The sequence below is a fragment of the Rhinoraja longicauda genome, chromosome 3, assembly GCF_053455715.1.
Source record: "Rhinoraja longicauda isolate Sanriku21f chromosome 3, sRhiLon1.1, whole genome shotgun sequence".
In the NCBI taxonomy this organism is placed as follows: Eukaryota; Metazoa; Chordata; class Chondrichthyes; order Rajiformes; family Arhynchobatidae; genus Rhinoraja; species Rhinoraja longicauda.
In genome coordinates this window covers 11930178-11951051 of record NC_135955.1, presented here as the reverse complement: position 1 = coordinate 11951051, position 20874 = coordinate 11930178, and the positions used below count along the sequence as shown (strand labels likewise).

Below are 20874 nucleotides of genomic sequence, written 5' to 3'. Positions count from 1 at the left end.
TTTCTCACCCTATTATTTAAAACAAAACAAGGGAAACAATAGCAAGTTTATATAAATATGCTGGTTAAAGGAAGAACATACCGCTTCTTGTCGTTGCTTTTTGACCACGCAAACGAAGATTTTAATTTGACAGTAAAGTTCATAAAGCAGTCCAAACTAATGACTTATGATGCGTGAGCCACAAACATAAAAGGGCCTGGCAGGCTGAGCGGAGGTGTTGTGGTAGCAATGCTATCGCAGTCCAGTGCAAACAAATAAATTCCATTCACAAAGACCTTTAAATTAGCACAGTGAGCCCTTCGGCTTTTAACTTCAAAAGACAGCTGGCCGCACAGTCCATATAGCCAAAGGGAGGGGCACTGCCAGGTTTCCTCCTACCTATATCGACAGTCCACTACATCAAAGAAATGGGCCACTGTTGATTATTTTCTACCTACCACAGGTGCTTCTCATGAAAGGAAACATTGGTCAAAGGCTGTATCCCAGCAAACTACTTCAATCCATAGTCCTTTGACAGAGTGGAGGGCATTGAAAGACTTAAATCTGTCGTTTGGTAGTTGGCTACAGGCAAAGGCACTAAGCACAGTGGTTACATCAGTTCTTTGAAATTCTCCGCTTTTTTTTCCACCGTGTTAACACCCCTTTTCTCCCCCCAGGATTAGGAGGGAAACTGTATACTGTTCGTAAGTAGTACTCAGTGAGGTGGCTTCAAATTGTACAGGTCCAGAGGCACCGTGGACATCTAGGAAGATCGCACACGGACTCAGCAACATCCACTCTCTGGTTTGTTGCCAGGTCTCCAAGGGCCATCGATTTTCCCTTTTTTTTTTTTAAAACCTAACCACGTGGATGTTTTCAGAAGCTCAGCAGCTTGATGGAAATGTATTCATTGTGACTAACTTTAAGGAATACTTTCAATAGGTGTATGCGTCACGGTGACCATGGTGAAGCACCAAGTGAAAGAGTCCCATATTAAATGCTCTTCTTGACCAAGAAAAAAATAATTTAACCCAAAATGAGATGTCATCTTCTGCAAAATTAACAGACACTGATCCTTTTTAAGTCCCAGGCCACATTATTATCCACAGGAATGTACCTGGAAAAAAAAGGCTTTCACAAGATATTATAAAAGCAAGTTTACCATTAAAAATATACACTCCACCTATCACACCAAGATTTACTTCTACAGAATACCTCACACACCCTCCATGCAGGTTGTATACAGGATGTACTACTCTGAAGTTGTATCCAAAATAATATAAAATACCCCCTTTTTTATTATAGTTCATTCTGGACATTTATGCTTTAACCACGTCTGGCTCCACTTTCACTCTTGAAGACGAAAAGCCAATGCGAAAGCACCCACAGCTGTCAAGGGTAGGCTGTGTAATCCTCACTGAAGCCACAGACTGGTCCATGCAGCTTGGCATGAGGATTTTAAAACGATCTTCTGTATCGCTGGTACCATGATTTGGTGACTCTTAGTGCTCCATCATGTTATTCCAATACAAGTGCCTACTATCAGTCCAAAGAACGTTTCTAACCTTCCCACTTCCCGGACAGGATCACGCCGAGAAGGTCGCCCCCTTGATCGCGGCTGAGAATGCACTCTTCGCTTGTGCCGCATTTTATGAATGAATTGATACAAGTCAATGCTTTCATCCGGTGGAAATAGAAGGCAAAGCTGTGTGCCACACTCAGGTTCAATTTCCTGTAAAAATAAATGACTCAATGACTAAAAGGCAACAAATTCCAAGACTACCATAAATCTGAAAAGTTAATCTTGATGTACCTGCCCATCCCTTCCAATTTTGACTGGTTTGTTTTCATTCCATAGGTTTACAAGATGCCCTGTCTTTGTAAATGGTAACTCACGCCTGTAAATTGAGATGAATATAAATAAACAAATATTCTACCCTCTGCAAATGAAACAAGACGTTAATTCACAGATCGAACAATTTGCTGACATTCACAGATATTTAATTCCCAATTTATTTTCTTGCGAAACACTTAATTCCACCTCTTGAATTTCCTCTATCATGAAGGGAGATGAGTTACCTGATGTTCTTAATAATTAACCTTTTCAATCAGGAGCTGGGGTAGAATAACAGAAATAAAGTCTTCAAGATCTCCACACTCCTATAATTCCAGCGTGATGACCGTAAATGCTCTATCGTTGGCCTGTGTGTTTTACTTAGACATAAGGGACTGTAGATGCTAATTTACAAATTGTGGCCTTCATTGCGAGAGGATTTGAGTTTAGGAGCAAGGAGGTCCTACTGCAGTTGTACAGGGCCTTGGTGAGACCGGACCTCGAGTATTGTGTGCAACTTTGGTCTCCTAATTTGAGGAAGGACATTCTTGCTATTGAGGGAGTGCAGCGTAGGTTCACCAGGTTAATTCCCGGGATCGCGGGTCTGACATATGATGAAAGAATGGGTCGACTGGGCTTGTATTCACTGGAATTTAGATGGATGAGAGGGGATCTTATAGAAACATATAAAATTCTTAAAGGATTGGATAGGCCAGATGCAGGAAAAATGTTCCCGATGATGGGGGAGTCCTGATCCAGTTGACACAGTTTAAGAATAAGGGGTAGGCCGTTTAGGACTGAGATGAGGAAAAACTTCACCCAGAGAGTTGCGAATCTATGGAATTCTCTGCTATAGAAGGCAGTGGAGGCCAATTCACTGGATGTTTTCAAGAGGGAGTTAGATTTAGCTCTTAGGGCTAAAGGAATCAAGAGATATGGGGAAAAAGCAGGAAAGGGGTACTGATTTTAGCTGAGCAGCAGTATTCATATTGAATGGTGGTGCTGGCTCGAAGGGGTGAATGGCTTACTCCTGCACCTATTTTTCTATGTTTCCATGCCAGAGTTAATCAGCAGGTCAGACAACATCGATAGGTGACGTTTAGGGTCAGGACCCTTCTTCAGACGCAGTCTAAAATTTCCTGATCCAAGATGTCATCTATCCATCTCCAGAGATGTTGCCTGACCCAGAGTTACTGTTACCCACTGTTTCTATTTAGTCTCCTTTTAAATTATGTGATCATTAGTCATTGAATTGAACAGCATAGAAACAGACCCTTTGGCCCAAATCAACCACACTGACCATTGGGCACCCTCCCCTGTTAACCCCATCTCCCAGCGCTTGGTCCCGCCTTCTATCCAGAGTTTTATGCTGAGATTATTCATGCGCTAACAAAGGCATTTCATAAATGCTACAACTACTCACAGGCAGTGCATTGACATTAGTCACCACTTTCTGGGTATAAAACTCCTGATATATCCCCTTTAAATCTCCTCCTCCTTACCCTACATACACAACCTTGCAATGTATCTATCTCATATGAGCAAAGGTCTCCTGCAATCTACCTATCTACACCCCTCACAATGTCATACATCCTCTGCACCCTCTCGAGCACTATCAAATCCTTCCTGACAGTGTCCAGAACTGCACGCAGTAATCCAGCCACAATCACGTATGCATTCCTAACGAAATTATCTAGATGTGTCCCATTTTCAAAGATCTTTGAATATTTTCCAAGATATTGTTCCTCAAAATAGCAGATAGGTTCATTGGCCTATCATGCCCGATCTCACCAGCTTTGAGCTATCATTTAATGGACTCTGTCTCAAGCCCCCACCCCCCCCCCCCCCCCCCCCCCCGTCACCTGTTTATATTGACCATCTACCCTCTGCGCTCCTGATGCAGGGTCTTGACCCGAAATGTTGACCATCCCTTTGCCTCCACAAATGCTGCTTAAACCACCGACTTTGATTTTTTGCACCATAACCACAGTACGTCATAGTAAGCCACACCTCGAATGTCTGAAGAAAGGTCTCGACACGAAACGTCACCCACTCCTTCTCTCCTGAGATGCTGCCTGACCTGCTGAGTTACTCCAGCATTTTGTGACTAAACACCTCGAATAATGTCTTTAACGTTTTTATATTTTAATTTACCTGCAAATCCAGTCAATTTTAAAGACACCGCCCAACATTTTTGCATTCATTCCTGCAGGCAGCACCCAATGTATCGGAGACCCTCCATGGTGAGATTCTGATGAAAGTCTTGCAAATCCTGCAAAAAAATGATATTACGTTTATATACAATTAATGGATTAAAGACAATTAGTTCATGCTCATATTATTCATCCATTTAATTCACTTTATTTTCAGATATTAATTCTTGGTGTAATAAATGCTTAGTGTTAAGAATGAGAATTGGAAGCACCAGCGCTGTTCCTTTCATTCAACAGGTTGAGCAATACCTTCCAAATACTCCAAAAATACTCAAAAAATCAAACTGTTAAAACTTAATTATAAGTTTTGTAGAAAGGTTTGTAGAAAGGAGAAAGGTTTAGAAAGACACTTCCTCGTTTAAAAAAATGGCACTAGTTTAAGTATTCACAAATGTTCTTGCATGGAAATAAATGCTATTGTATGGTTACAATACAACTTCAAGCATGTTAACTCCTTTCTCACACAAGTTACAATATATTATGTGAGGGGGGTGGGGATGTTGAGATCTGAAGACCCGAAATGTCACCCATTCTTTTTCTCCCGAGATGCCATCTGACCTGCTGAGTTACTCCAGCTTTTTGTGCCTATCTTGAGTTCTTAGAAACCTGTCCATATTGCAATTTTCAGCAAAGCGAAACAGCAAACATTTGTGTATCGAGGATAATAATTCTTCCACCCCACCCCCCACACAAAACTTTAACTCTTGGTGGCAGATTTTTATCAGTTGAGATTTGCGAATTCCGTGAGGGAGAACTTCTTTTGGCCAATCTGCTGTAACGCAGGAGTCACAAAAGCAACACAGCACAACTTCCTTCATAGATGGAACAATATTGTTTTCTCACCCTGAAACTTTCCACTTTCTCGAACAGAGAATATCAATATAACGCTCCGAGCATCTCGGAAAGCAGTGTTGAGCTTCTTCTCATTTACTGGCAGCGTTGACCACACACCCTGAAAGTTAAAAAAAGGAAAAGGTTATGCATTGAAAGTCAACATAATGTTAGAACAGAGAAATCACACTAAATGGCATATTTAAACCAATAGCAGCAATAGCAAGCTTTTATATAAATTCAATATTGAATGACTAAGATCAAAAATCAATGTTTATCAGCAATACTGTCTGCAATTTCCTTTGACCTGCTGCAACTTGTAAGCTGTCGTTTAAAAACTGAACAGCTTATAAAAGTGTCTGTTGTAATTTCAGTTTGTGAAACTGGAAACTCACTGAAAAATATCTTCAAAATTTCACTGCAAAATATGTTTTAGGTCAACAGGAAGATAACAACTGCTATCAATTTGTGTCATTCCTAATGGCAGCATTAGATTGGTAAGATGATGACGCACAGCATGAGCCAAGGAAAGTACAATTCAGTTAATTTCATTAAAATATTTTCTATACCTTAGCTTTTGCCAGAGATACGTTCTCATGGTTATTGCTCTTTATGAGGAAAAATCGTGCGTCTCGAAGGACATACTTCAGTTTACTAGTTTGATCTGAAAGATGTAAATGTAAAATTACTTTAAATAACTGCAAATAATACAAATCTATTTAGCTTGATGATTTTTATTTTGAGGCTACTACCTTTGTACCAAGCACATAAAACATCCATCCATTAAAGCCATGGCAATATCACAAGCGCAAATATTTAATGACAGCTAACAAATACATTGTTTGAAACCCTAAAGACAAAATTGGACAATCCCTCAGGAATTTTACAACTGTTAATAAATACAATCAACCTGAAAGTGTGTCTATGGGTCTGTGTTACTCTTTCAAATAGAGTGAAAAGACACAATGGAGCAAACGGCTCCAATCTGCGCATTCCATTATATGATTTTAACTTTGTTGAATTTATTCAAAGTATGAAAATGAAATTTTACACTGGTGCAGGACACAGAAACACTGGAATAGTTGAGTACAACTTAAACCATCTGACCATCAGTGTGTTCAATGTTGACAAAAATAAATCAGACTCTTGATTAATTATTATAACGACCAACTAATAGCCAAATTGTGCAATTCAGTAATGCTTACTTTATGGAATTAAGGAATGTGTGTCGGGTCAGGTTAAATTTGTTCACAATTAACATTTAATGCAATGCAATTTTAGATGTATCCCAGAGAAAACTAGAATTTAAAAATTGCAAAAATAATCTAAACCTTCAATTGGAGTTGCCAAAATTGACAGTGCAACAAAGCTGCTCATTTTGTTATTATATGCACGGTTGGTTTTGACAAAATGCAAGGTAAAGTAAGTGCAACATCTCAATAATCACTCCTGAAAATGGTGATTTTCAATCTCAACCTTAAACTTGGTTTACACCAGTAATATCCAATAAACAAACCATTGGTTTCTTATAAGCAGCTGTTGTGATTTCCAGTTACATATTACATAAAAGACCCATTCGATGGAAATTTTAATTATACTCTTAATATACGGTGCCCTCCATAATGTTTGGGACAAAGACCCATCATTTATTTATTTGCCTCTGTACTCCACAATTCGAGATTTGTAATAGAAAAAAATCACGTGGCTAAAGTGCACATTGCCAGATTTTAAGAAATGCCATTTTTATACATTTTGGTTTCACCACGTAGAAATTATAGCACAGTCCCCCCCATTTCAGGGCACCATAATGTTTGGGACGCAGCAATGTTATGTAAATGAAAGTAGTCATGTTTATAAAAGGCATGCTCAATTGGGTTCAGATCAGGTGATTGACTTGGCCACTCAAGAATTGACCATTTTTTAGCTTTGAGAAACCCCTTTGTTGCTTTAGCAGTATGTTTGTCTTGCTGTAGAATGAACTGCCAGCCACTGAATTTTGAGGCATTTGTTTGAACTTGAGCACATGTGTCTATACACTTCAGAAGTCATTATGCTACTCCTGTGGCGGCTCCCAAGGGTCGGGCCATACCACTACCGAACCCCTCGGCACGGGAATGGACCAGTCCAGGGGGAAGGCCCTTAGCTACGGGGATAAAGGATGGAATTTTAGGCACAATCTCTCTCTCGCAGACTCGACCACACTAGAGAACACAACAAACAAATCCTTCCCGAAATACCTGGCTCCTTGCCTTTATTCGGGCTTTTCGACGCTCCATTGCTGTCATAATGGAGTCGAAATACAGAGCCGTCCAACCGTCTGCCTCACAGGCCGACCAGGCCCCATCTATCGACCCATTAAACTGCCGACGTTCTGGACCGCCTCGCGTCTGGTTTCAGCAGGCGGAGGCTCAGTTCCAGCTGCGGGGCATTATGGCAGATGACACCCGCTATTTCTACCTGGTGGGAGCCCTTGACCAGGACACGGCCGAAGAGGTCACCGAGTTCCTCGAGGACCCCCCGGCCAATGATAAGTACCTCACCCTTAAGGAGCTGCTGCTCCAAATTTACGGGCTCACCAGGATGGAACGGGCTGAAAGGCTCCTTCACGTGTCTGTCAGGCCTAGGCTACCGGCGCCAATCAAGCCTCCTGAAAGAGATGGTCGCACAGCTCGATGGGCACAGGCCGTGCCTAATGTTAGAATACATTTACCTGCATCTGCTGCCGGCAGACATCCACCTGCAGCTCACCAACGCCTCCTTCGACAACACCCGGGCCCTCGGCCGGGCTGTGGATGGCGCGCCGGAATGACGTCAGCGCGCTGAACGTCACTCCGGCAGCGCCCAATTTCCTCCGGTCGGAGGGGGGAGCTGTGGAAGGAGTGACAGCTGCTCCCCGGAGGCCTGAGAGATCGCTCCCCGCGGCCGTTGCGGGTCCTGCACCTGCAGGCTCCAGGTAGCACCGGTGCTATTACAACCAGCGCTGGGTTGCTGCAGCCCGACGATGCCGCCAGCCGTGCACGTTCCCAGGAAACGCCTGGGCTGGCTGTCAATAGTCCTGCCCCCTTCGCTGGTGGACATTTGTTCCAGTAAGTGGGGGCCCGTCCTCACCACTGCAAATGGAAGCCACATCCGTACGTATGGGGTCCACAAGGTACACATCGTTTTCGGCTCCTGTCATTTCACGTGGCAGTTTATAATTGCCGACGTCTCCCAGCCGTTGCTCTGAGCTGACTTTCTGCGGGCTCATTCTCTCCTGGTGGACGTCAGGCAGCAGCGCTTGGACCACGACGGAGCCCATCGCGTTGCGCCTCGATGAGCCCATTGCACGCCCGCTGTCGTCTGTGGACTCCTATTTTGCTCGGGTCCTGGTAGAGTTCCCGGAAATTATGACCCCGCAATTCCGGTGATCGACCCTCAAGCACGGGGTGGTCCATTTCATATTAACTACCGGCCCACCCCTCCACGCACGAGCACGTCGACTGCCGCCCGATAAACTACGTCTGGCACGGCAGGAGTTCCGCACGATGGAGTCCTTGGGGATCGTCTGCCCTTCCACAGCCCATGGTCCCCAAGGCAAACGGGGGCTGGGGATCTTGTGGGGATTATCAGCGGCTGAATGTCGCTACCGCCGCGGACCGATGCCCCGTGCCCCACATCCAGGACTTCAACGCCCATTTGGCCGGGGCTACAATCTTCTCGAAAGTGGATTTGGTGCGGGGCTATAATCAAATCCAGGTCCACCCAGAGGATGTGGCCTAGACGGCAATCATCACGCCGTTTGGTTTGTACGAGTTCAAGCGAATGCCCCTCGGCCTTAAGAACGCCGCACAGGCATTTTAACGGTTGATGGACGGGGTGTGTCGTGGGCTTGATTTTCTGTTCGTCTACCACGACGACATCTTCGTGGCCAGCAGCTCGCGGCAGGAGCATTGTGCCCACCTCTGGCGACTCTTTCAGCGGCTTAGCGAGCATGGTTTGGCTATCAACCTCGCCAAGTGCTGCTTTGGAGAACCACAATTGACTTTCTCGGCCACCGTGTGACTTTGCAAGGCGCAGTTCCCCTGCCGGACAAAGTCGACGCCATCCGCCGGTTTCCCCGTCCATCCTCTGTGCGAGGTCTGCAGGAGTTCGTTGGCATGGTGGCCGTTTTCTGCCATCCGCGGCCCACATCATGCGGCCGCTATACCAGCTTCTGGCGGGTAGGCGTAATGACGTCATGTAGACCGACGAGGCGGTAACATAATTTGACGGCGCGAAGGAGGCCCTGGCTCGGGCTGTGCTGCTGGTTCACCCGCGGGAGGATGCCCCGACCGCCCTTAAGGTGGACGCCTCGGAGTCGGCGGTTGGTGCTGTGCTGGAGCAACTGACGGACGGGGGTTGGCGCCCCCTGGCCTTCTTCAGCCGGCACCACAACAACGGAAGTACAGCGCATTTGACCGCGAGCTCCTAGCTCTGTACCTGGCGGTGCGCAACTTCCGCTATTTCCTGGAGGGCCGCCCGTTCACCGTGTACACAGACCACAAGCCGCTCACGTTTGCCCTGGCAAAGGGGAACTATGTATAAACACAGCTGTCATTTCTACATGGTGAAACCAAAATGTATAAATACCATTTAATAAAATCTGACAATGTGCACTTTAACCACGTAATTTTTTTATTATAAATCTCAAATTGTGGATTACAGAGACAAATAAATAAATGATGGGTCTTTGTCCCACACATTCATATCATATCATCATATATATACAGCCGGAAACAGGTCTTTTCGGCCCTCCAAGTCCGTGCCGCCCAGTGATCCCCGTACATTAACACTATCCTACACCCACTAGGGACAATTTTTACATTTTACCCAGCCAATTAACCTACATACCTGTACGTCTTTGGAGTGTGGGAGGAAACCGAAGATCTCGGAGAAAACCCACGCAGGTCACGGGGAGAACGTACAAACTCCTTACAGTGCAGCACCCGTAGTCAGGATCGAACCTGAGTCTCCGGCGCTGCATTTGCTGTAAAGCAGCAACTCTACCGCTGCGCTACCGTGCCGCTTATGGGGGGCACTGTATGCCTTGGTCCCTCAAGGCACACGTATAATTTTTAATCTGCTTCATCTACATGCATAATTATCCCGTGAAACCACAATAGTAAACCTAACCTCGTATTAAAATGTTCGCAGAAGTTGACAGCCAAGAAGCTTTAGTGCCGTGGGAAAAACAAGGTCACAAAAAAATATTTAATTGTCTTCAAAGTTTACTGTACATGTTTTTCTACATGATGCAGCCCAAAACAAAAACACTCAAAAGTTTCTCAGTGTGGCGGCCGATTTTCACGTAGAAAAATAATATTTTATATATTGTAGTGCTTCAGGCAAAACTCTGCACGACAATTCATCAAAAATCACTAATTTGATGTTGATGAAAAATCTTCCATACGCTCACTCACTATGTTGCTTGATTGAACACTGAACGTCACCCGTTCCTTCTCTCCAGAGATGTTGCCTGTCCCGCTGAGTTACTTCAGCATTTTGTGTCTAACTTTATATAACATGCGGTTCAGTGACGGAAAAAACACACAAATAATCTGGTCTTCTACTTCTGTATACAATTGTTAATAGCAAATATAAATGTATAAAATCGTGTAGACAATAGGTGCAGGCTTTCTTCATTGCCTGCACGCTTCCTTTCAGTGACTGATGCACTAGGACACCCAGATCTCGTTGTATGTCCTCTTTTCCTAACTTGACACCATTCAGATAATAATCTGCCTTCCTATTCTTACCACCAAAGTGGATAACCTCACACTTATCTACATTAAACTGCATCTGTCATGCATTCGTCCACTCACACAACCTGTCCAAGTTACCCTGCAACCTCATAGCATCTTCCTCACAGTTCACACTACCACCCAGCTTTGTATCCTTTGCAAATTTGCTAATGGTACTTATAATCCCTTCATCCAAGTCATTAATGTATATTGTAAATAGCTGCGGTCCCAGCACCGAGCCTTGCGGTACCCCAATAGTCACTGCCTGCCATTCTGAAAGGGACCCATTTATCCCCACTCTTTGCTTTCTGTCTGCCAACCAATTTTCTATCCATGTCAGTACCCTACCCCCAATACCATATGCTCTAATTTTGCCCACTAATCTCCTATGTGGGACCTTGTCGAAGGTTTTCTGAAAGTCGAGGTACACCACATCCACATCCCCTGTCAATTTTCCTAGTTACATCCTCAAAATACAAGCCACCTGTGAAAATATATGTAAAGTTAATATATGGCATAATTTCATCCAAGACAAGGAAGAACATTTACGCTTCTGGAATAAATTAACGTGTTAAACATATTTTCTTTCCACAAAAATAAACACAGACAAATGCTGCTTATTAATAACATCTGTCTGAGCTGAAAATAACCATCAGTTCAATAGCAAACACTTAGATTATACCAAATCTGTTCTTTGAAGTTTGACTCATCTTGGAAATGCTAAAAAAATAAATCAAGAGTTGTGGATAGTAGATGGCCAGTAATCAATCGAGAAAACAATACCGATACCAAAAGGTTGTAGCAAACAATGGCAATAAAGAATACATTACTGCCACCTGCACACAATGGACCCCACAAAATGCTGCTTGGGAGACTCATCTTGATAACACGTATCCCACAATATAAAGAAAGGCGATCATGTGGAGAATCTTTGACCAAGGCTCTGTTTTCCAATACATTAGGAAAAATGTATCCATATTAGTTAATAGTCTTCACAACAGGAATCAAATTATAGGTTGAATTTGTCTCTAGTCCAGCACTCCTGGGACATGATTTGCACAGATCACATAAACTGCTTCCAATCATCCCCCTCTAAACAAGACTGGGTTTTTTTAACTGTAGATTAAGTGTAGGCAATCCCTGTGTCACAAAGGGTTCTGAGAACTATCTGTAATTTGACATTTCCACAAGTTAGAAATATTGTCACTGAGATTCTAAAACCTACAGCACTAGTAGGCTAATTAACCACATAATAGTACAAATCTTCATTGATTTTAGATCTCAGGTCGAATTAATTAATTAGTATGGATATTTACTGCACAGATTGAAAACATGCTGGACCACGACAGTTGCCAGACCATAGAATGCCAGATTAGAATGTTTTAACCTGTACAATGAACAGGAAGAAACATTTGTCATATTTCAGTAATCCTTCCCAGCTGTGCATCCCATGAGAAAATCACAATACATTAGTTAATAAATAAGTGGAAAACAAAATTAATTCAGTTCATTCTGCATCCAGCAGCCTCTTCCACAAATTGCTGCAAATAGCATTAGTAATTAGAAAAGCATATGTCGCATATGTCTCCAAAGAATCATCCACAGTTAGAAAAAGAAACAAGCAGGATTTTAATATCGACTCACCTAAAAGCTTAAACATTTTTCGATAGTTTAGACTTTGGAACATTTTTCAGGAGTTAAAGTCCAAAATTCTATAAAGTTGCAATGCTACACAATTTTTACATCCCCTCCTAAAAAGTCCAAAATATTGGGTCCACATATCATATCATATCATATCATATATATACAGCCGGAAACAGGCCTTTTCGGCCCTCCAAGTCCGTGCCGCCCAGTGATCCCCGTACATTAACACTATCCTACACCCACTAGGGACAATTTTTACATTTACCCAGCCAATTAACCTACATACCTGTACGTCTTTGGAGTGTGGGAGGAAACCGAAGATCTCGGAGAAAACCCACGCAGGTCACGGGGAGAACGTACAAACTCCTTACAGTGCAGCACCCGTAGTCAGGATCGAACCTGAGTCTCCGGCGCTGCATTCGCTGTAAAGCAGCAACTCTACCGCTGCGCTACCGTGCCGCCCAGACTTGCTTGAGATCACAAGTTCATTCCACATTAATATTGCGCCATCATTTCTAAAGCAGTTTTTCCATAATCATGCCAAAACATCCTTAGGGCTTCCCAGGAATAGAATTGATGGAAAAATCAGTAAAAATAATCTCACACAGCTACTGCTTCAATAATCAACAATGCAATAGGTGCGTCAGCAATTACATGCGAGAAGGTAGATGAGACTAGGTCAGAGAAAGTGGTCGGCGTGGACTGGTAGGGCCGAACGGGCCTGTTTCCGTGCTGTAATTGTTATATGGTTATATGGTTATATGGGCGCGATGAGCTCAAAACCAACAATCTGCAACCAGAACTGTGTGCATCAGCATCCAAGGGAACTCTACATGATAAATGCTCTCAAGGAAATGAACAGAAAATCTGTCAGTTTCAAAGTAAAGTTATTTTCTGGGAAAAGTTAAAATGGACTTGCACCAACAATTGAATGGCTTCCTCAGAAATGTTATAGATTTACAAATATTACAAATTAGGTCTAGACAAATTTAACAATGCTTCTTTTCACCATTTGTGTTTCACTTAGGTTTCAGATGAGATTCTATAAATTATGGAGCACTGCAGCTTTAGTAAATTATAAAAGGCAGATATTTACTTTAGAGCTTGAAGTATTAAGTGCAAACATTGTCAAGCATGGCACTTAGTGGCTTTCCAAGCTGCTTGGCAGCACAGAGGGTATGTATGCTGCCTTATGCTAACCTCCCAAGCTAGTTGTTTCCATACCTTTACGTACTGCACGCACAGATGATGACAGCTTCTCATGTTTCTTCTCTGATCCTGCATTACAGTACAAAACCCATTAGGCCCTTGCTATTTAAGCTCCAAGCACAACAAGTTCCAAATGAAACACAAAACATACCTGCATACGAATCGGATGCTGAACTTTCACTCCTATCAAACACAATTGGAGAAATGTCTCTAGATCGCTTTTTCTTCTCCTTTTTATCTGTCTCATCGTCTGAAGAAAATTTAATTTATAACAATTCTATTTAATTATACTCTACGAATCACTGATACTGCAGTAAGATTGGCGGGGGTTGAAAATTTCACTATATTTAGTCTGAATTTGATGAAAGTTATTGAAGAGCAGTAAAAGTGTGTACACTGAACCGTTTTGTTCCAAGGTCCAGTTTCTGCTACAAATGAAGCAGCATCATGGTTTTTTAAAGTACAGTTGAATCCAGATAAGTGATCTGAAGCAAAATTATAAACTCAGAAATAATTTAATCAACCTTTGGATCACCTATTGAACCATCTCTGATTGAATAGATCAAATATCATGATGAATGTTGCTATTATAACACTAGCAATATTTTAACAGTGGTGTGAGAAACAGTCTTGACAATGAATGAATGAAAACACGTCTCACTTTAAATCCTTTGCATGCTAACATTTCCCAAATGTATTAAAAATTGTACCAGGGCAATTTAATAATCAATATCTGGGCTTTGTTCTGTAACATCTTCCAACACCTTTGCTCTCTGTAAACGAGCAAACAATAATTTCACTGCCCATTGGGTATAGGGAATAGCTGTAACCTCTGTCCCTGTGGGCATTCACCTACAACACAAAGCTGTTTTTTCATTTGACTATATTTAGCAGCATAAACAAATGGCAGATCTTGAAGTGTTGAATTTTCACCGCGATAAAGTGCTCTCCCAAGTAGTCACCTGAAGCACCTTGCGTGGCTGAGCAGTTCACTTTACAACTACCCACACTTTGGAATAACCAATGCCCATAATTTGTGAGCACTATAAAACTCATTCCTTTCCCAATCACCCATAAAGTACAACATTTAGAAATTCAAAAGTTGGTTTTGCAGCAAAATTGTGTAGCAGGAGTAAACTGAATTAACATTGAATGTACACTAATCTTTTAGCACTAAGACAAGAGCTCAAGAGAAATTTAGCTATACAATAACTAGATAATTTGATTATTTTACACTCAAGTGTTAACTTTCACCAGAAATTCTACTTGGACATTCCAGTCTTTGTGTGGATACTCACTAATCTGAAGTCAACTGTACTGCAGATCGAAGTTCTAAAAATTTGGTGCTATTAAGTCCTGGCTAAGCAGTGCTCTACATTTAGTCACCAAGCAGTCAGCATAGTCACTCAGTTGAAAAACTCAATGATTGTGTTAACACTCGCAGCATCAATATAAATTATGCTTTTAAGTTACAAATCACTTTGCTGAAATTCTTGTTTGATTCTAGTATTTCTATAGCCAGGTCTTTTCTTTCACATCCTGCTTTGTGGTGTATTTTTAGGAGAATGGCAGAAATTTCACTTCAACTAGACATTTCACCTTTCAACCCATGCATATGTCTAAACCAAGTTCCTTGACTCTTCTATTCATTATTTCATTACCACTGAATAGTTTAAATGCTTTTCAAAGTGGCCAACAAAAAAAGCATGTTGCTGTAGAGGATGTGAAATTTTAAACAATGTGATGAATTAGAAGATTTAATGTAACTGTACCAAAATACAACATTCCTGAATATCAGTTTTCTATATTTTTAAAGAGACAACGTAAAAGGGAAACAATAATCTGGAATGGAAATGTGGGAACCATAACACCAAACTTTTAAGCAGTGGAGTCTAATTAGTGCATGGCTTAAGAAATCCAATTTGATAGCTGGCTGGTGAAATTTAATGAATTTGTTAGGAAGAGCTGAGCAAATAACAGTTAATGGAACCCGGGCAAGCTTTTATTTTTGTCTATTTTCAATTTTTAGAAATTCCCATTTTATCACATTGTAAGGCCAGTTGGTGGTGACCAATTTTATATATAGTCTTGACCACTACAATGGTGCCAATGTAGAGCTATGATCTGCATAGCCAGAAAAATAAAATTTTCAACCCCCTAAAATCATTACACATTTGATAAATCCCCATCTTTTGCTTAGCCAATAACCTTTTAGCTTTTATTAACTGCCCCATATTACCAATTTTGAATGTTTTGTTTTTTAGTCAAGAGGGAGAAATTAAACTAAAAGTGCAGGGATCACGATTGAATTGCGCATGGAAAGATTGACTAAATTAATCAGACAGATTGGGAAGGGGAAACATTAAAACAGACAGCTGTACTGGACCAAATTTTTCATCTTTGTAAACTGGGTTTATAACAATCTATTCACATTGCCCTTTCTAATAATCTCTATTTCAATATTATCATGGATTTAGACAAACACGATGAGTGAAATACAAGTGTTGCTAGAATCGCTATACCGTTAGATGATCTCAACTCCTGTACTAACTGGGTTTTCTCGTTTATTTTAAGATATATCACTCTAAAAGTATTTTTACATATAAAAATCGAACTTGAAAATTGAAAATAAATGTTGTAGAATTGGGAAAATTGTTTGAGGTTTTAAGATACAATGAAAATTAATCATAAGCTGAACGGTAAGAAAAAACAATCACTAATCCAAAAGAAAGATAATTACATTATTAACTGTATACTTAAGCCAAGTGCTGCTTGACAAAATTACATCAAAACCCTTCTTGCAGTCTTTCTTGCAAATACATATTGAAACACTTACCACTATTCCATAGGACCTCAGCCAAAATGTATAGCCATGTTTTCTCAGTCATAATCAAGATATGCACAGCTGAGTTTTTGCTGGTTTGTATTAGCGATGGAATTGTCCAGTACTCTAAATGAGGAAGCTGGCCAACATTTTACCAGTTTACTGATCCAGCGTACTGGCCAATTAAACAGACTAATTGTCCAGTACTCTAGATCAGTAAGTTGGTGACATGTTAAAAACCCCAAACACAATGGACTATTAGTAGCACTAGCCATAAACCACTCCATATTAACAGTATTTTTGACAACTGCTACCAGATATCACTTTTAGCTTATCAGATGTCACCAGTAATTTATTGAAACGATAAAGAAAGTGATTTATGAATAGGATTTCTTCCAACACTTTTTGCCACATTATTCAAAATGAAAAAAGTGCAAACATCTTAATAAACACCTAGTGTACAATAAAGTTGCATTAATTTAACACATATTTTCAAAATTGGAGTTACCTGATGCATCAGTTCCAGATCTGGTGGCAGACTCTCCATCAGAAAATGAGACAGATTCCGAGTCAGAGTCACTGGCTTCACTCCTTGTATCATAATCCTGTTCATGGCCCTCCTCCTTGTTTTCTCTGGGATCTCTCTCTCTGAAATCATCTTGCTCAGATATATCCCGTTCATATTCTTCCTCTACTTCCTCCTCTCCCTCCTTCCCTTCCTCTGGATCATCTTCATCAGGCCTAATCTCGTCTACAGCTTCATCTTGATTGTCATGATCTTCAGAAGAGGTATTTCCTTCAGAATCAATCTCAACCTCTGATTGATAATCGGAATGAGTTTCCTCTTTAGATGAATGGCCTGATCGATGCATTTTGACACCTTCTTCGATATTCCTCAAAGTCTTCTGCATTAAAAAGTAGAACTTTGGTAAAACAGGCATGCTCAAACTAAAGACAAACGCAGACAATGTAAATATTTTTTTTTTAATTAAATAAAGTTGATTACAAATGTTGTAGAATTGGGAAAATTGTTTGAGGTTTTAAGATACAATGAAAATTAATCATAAGCTGAACGGTAAGAAAAAACAATCACTAATCATTCTTTCACTTTTCACCTTGCTTCAACTAAAATCAATATGCATCATCATATATTAATCGGACCCTTTAAATTCATCCAAATCGCAGATTTATTTTACAAAAACAAATCATGGGGCAATATTGTGTTGTGCAAAGCTAAGCAGGGATAATAAAGCAGGGAAAGAAAGCAGGTTCAAGAAAAGCACCTCACCATTATATATTTCATGTAGCCATCCATCACTGTGGCTTTTTAAGGTCCTAAACTGGAACAAGGATGATTTTGGATCACATCTACACCTTTAGCAAAAGTAAGAGGAATCAAAAGTAAAGGAAGAGGACAGAATAGAGTGTTATTTGAGGGGAACGGATTGTGGCTCATTCATGGAATAAACAGATGGCCTAGAAGTCTTCCTGATGGGGAATGCAGGAATAAAGGGATTGGACGTCCATGATAAAAATTAGGCCATTGGGTGGTCCAATCAACCACTCAGCTAGACAGAAACTGAAAGATATGGTCTAATTAAATCTGGGCGGAAGGAGACGACCACTGACCAAAAGCGTTCCAAACAAATCTACTTGAAACAAATGATTTCACAATCGAACACAGTGCATGAAAGTGCAGTAAACGCTATTAAACTATTCACATTTTATATATAACAGAAGCTCCTTTCATAATACCATTTCGTCAAATAAGGGGCAATTTAACTCGTTATATTTAAAAGTACAAATGAGTGAATCATTTGTGAAAAATTGCCACATCCAACCTCGGACCAGTCTGTTTAAAAATAGATAATTCAATTTAAACATTACAGGGAAACAATTTAAATTTCCATTCTATTGTTTATATATAAGAAATTGTGGCCTCCGAATCGCAAGGCAATGCAAATAATGGAAAGCAAGGAGATGACAGATGAATGGAAGAGCTATTGACCCTCACTATAGAGCATGCAAGGAATACCTCACAAATAGCCATAGACCAACATTTGTGGAGGGAGAGGGGTTTTGAGTGGGGAAGAATTTAGGAAATAACCATCGTAGGAGGGTCTTTAGGAAATAACCATCGTAGTCTGAAGAACGGTCTCGACCCGAAACATCACCCATTCCTTCTCTCCAGAGATGCTGCCTGATTCGCTGAGTTACTCCAGCATTTTGTGTCTATCTTCTATTTAAACCAGCATCTGCAGTTTTCTTTCCTACGTAGGATGTTAAAAGATGGCTAGAGACATTTATGACACGAGTGTTAATCCTGGAAAAGACACTAAAAAAACTTTGCACTTCTTTGAATTTACCCCCAACACCACCACCACCACCCCCCCTCCCCCCCCCACTTTAAAGATATGCCTTCTGATATTTAACATTTCTACCCTTGGATTCCAGAATCTGCAGCCTCGTGTCGACATAGTCCAATAGCCCCAAGTTTTATACAACCCTAATTATGGCTACCTGACTATTGTTGCCCTGACCAGTGATGGCAGACATGCCACCCTCTCCACTTGTGTTGATGCTTTCAGTTATGGACTTGAACTCAAAGATATCAATGATGCAGAATTTCTGCACAATTTATCCGAGCCAAAGTGCAAAACCCACCTTTGCCCAGATTAAACTCCTTCTGTCATTTCTCCACCCAGATCCACAAATTAATTTGCTATTTCCTTTGACCATCTTCTTCGTTATCCACATCTCCAACTTTTGTTTCATCTGCACACTTACTAATCAGCCTGTCCTGCACGCAGGCATGCACACAGAACTTGGCGGAATACCACTGGTCACAGACCAGGGAAAGATTCCTCCATCATTCTCCTCTGACCAAACCAATTTGGAATGCATTTTAATCTTCTAGTTCAGCCTACCACAAGGGATTTTGCCAAATGCCTTACTGAAAAAAATCCATGTCAACAATATCCACTGCCCTACGTGCAATAATTTTAGTCAAAATATATAACATATGAAATTTTGACAAGGTCTTGATAGAGTAGATGCAGAAAGAATGCTTTCTCTTGTGGGAGAAGCTACTTCTTTGGAATGCTCTTGCTCAAAAAGGCATTGGAAGCAGACTTTTAAGGTAGAAGTGGAATGATAGATTCTTGACCTGACAAATATTACCAAGAGTATTAGAAAATACAGAGCTAACCAAATGACCAGAAGACTTGATTTTATCGAGTAGAGGTGCAGACTCGAGGGACCAAGTGACAGACGCATAAATGATAGGTTGGAATGTCGAAACCAAGAACTGTAAATGATGATTTATACCAAAGATAGACACAAAGTGTTGGAGTAACTCAGCAGGTCAGAAAGCATCTCTGGAGGGAGAGGATAGGTGATGTTTCAGTTCAGGACCCTTCTCAGGTTGGATATGGTTACAAATAACATTTCAGAAAACGTGCAATGCAGATATTATCTCGTTTATATTAGTTTTGTCTTACCATGCCGTATGTTTCTGACTGATCAGGAGTGGCTGATTTCGTTTTTCTGAGAGACTCTCTTCTTCTACTCCCAACTTTATCAGTTCGATCTTTCTGCGATTCCCGAGAACCTGGCGTATGGTTCTTTCTCTCACTGCTGGCAGTTTTGCTTTGTTCATATCGCTGGTATTCATCCTTTTTAAAGGCTGGCATATGTCTCGCTTTTGAAAGGGAAGCCTTTATGTTGTCTCCTGCAGAAGGGCAGGAAGATCGTTTGCTAACTTGCCGTGCCGAATGGCTGGAAGATTTCTGCCTTTTCCCATCACCACTGTCAGCCCTCTCCTTTTCATTTTTTCTTTTTGATGCTGTTCAATAAAGGTTGATATTCTTTATGGCTCAAAGTCAAATACGCAAATAAAACGAAAATACAACAATTCCAATAAGTAATTAGCTGATTCATAACTATTTCAAGCAATATTGATTAAATACATGTGCTTTCATGGTTTTAAATGTCATAAGAAAACCCTCTCGAAAGAGGTTATTGCTGGTGCTATTGAGTACCTTTTGAAATTGACTTTTATCACTGGAATTGTGGCAAGGTAAATCAGATTGAACAATTCTTTAAAACATCCCTGAACGTTACTGTATAATCAATGGCAGATTCATTTTGTCTCTCTCTCCTCTCTTGACTTGCAATTTATCAAGTACTGACCATTCAAATGGACATTGTAACTGGACTCCAGTTTGCCTTCAGCAGAGGAGCACCCTAGACTGCTGGTGCAACATGTGCTGAGCAATCTAACCCAAAGCACAAAACCCAGTAATCCTAAAGCAGGTGATTCACTGAAAATCACTGATAAATCACAAATATTGAAAGAAGCCCAAGGTTCCTACAATTCTTAAAAACAAATGAATACTTTCCAAAGCAAGTAAAGGTGAATAAAGTTACAAAAATAACTTTTTAGTTAGACAAAAATAGTTCAATTTTGGATTCATTTTCTGGTACAAAACCATACAAGACCTACAAACCAATTGCACCCCAGCCATGATAACACCAAAGGCTCTGAGTGGCATTGCTGAATATACTGTCAATTCAAGCAGT

General features: G+C 41.0%; 1 protein-coding gene across 4 annotated transcripts in view; it reads right to left on the bottom strand.

The window, feature by feature from the left end:
• Positions 1-20874, bottom strand: part of ythdc1 (YTH N6-methyladenosine RNA binding protein C1) — a 41775-nt gene that overhangs the window by 12413 nt on the left and 8488 nt on the right. For 3 of the 4 annotated variants that reach the window (XM_078431705.1, XM_078431717.1, XM_078431697.1), the window contains exons 3-10: positions 19794-20137; positions 16802-17198; positions 13485-13538; positions 5427-5521; positions 4870-4978; positions 3968-4085; positions 1793-1877; positions 1545-1711 (exon numbers count right to left, since the gene is read on the bottom strand). In XM_078431705.1, the coding sequence (XP_078287831.1) occupies positions 1545-1711; positions 1793-1877; positions 3968-4085; positions 4870-4978; positions 5427-5521; positions 13485-13538; positions 16802-17198; positions 19794-20137 (1369 nt within the window). The remainder of the gene's footprint in view (positions 1-1544; positions 1712-1792; positions 1878-3967; positions 4086-4869; positions 4979-5426; positions 5522-13484; positions 13539-16801; positions 17199-19793; positions 20138-20874) is intronic. The other variant, XM_078431710.1, reaches the window with a different exon arrangement.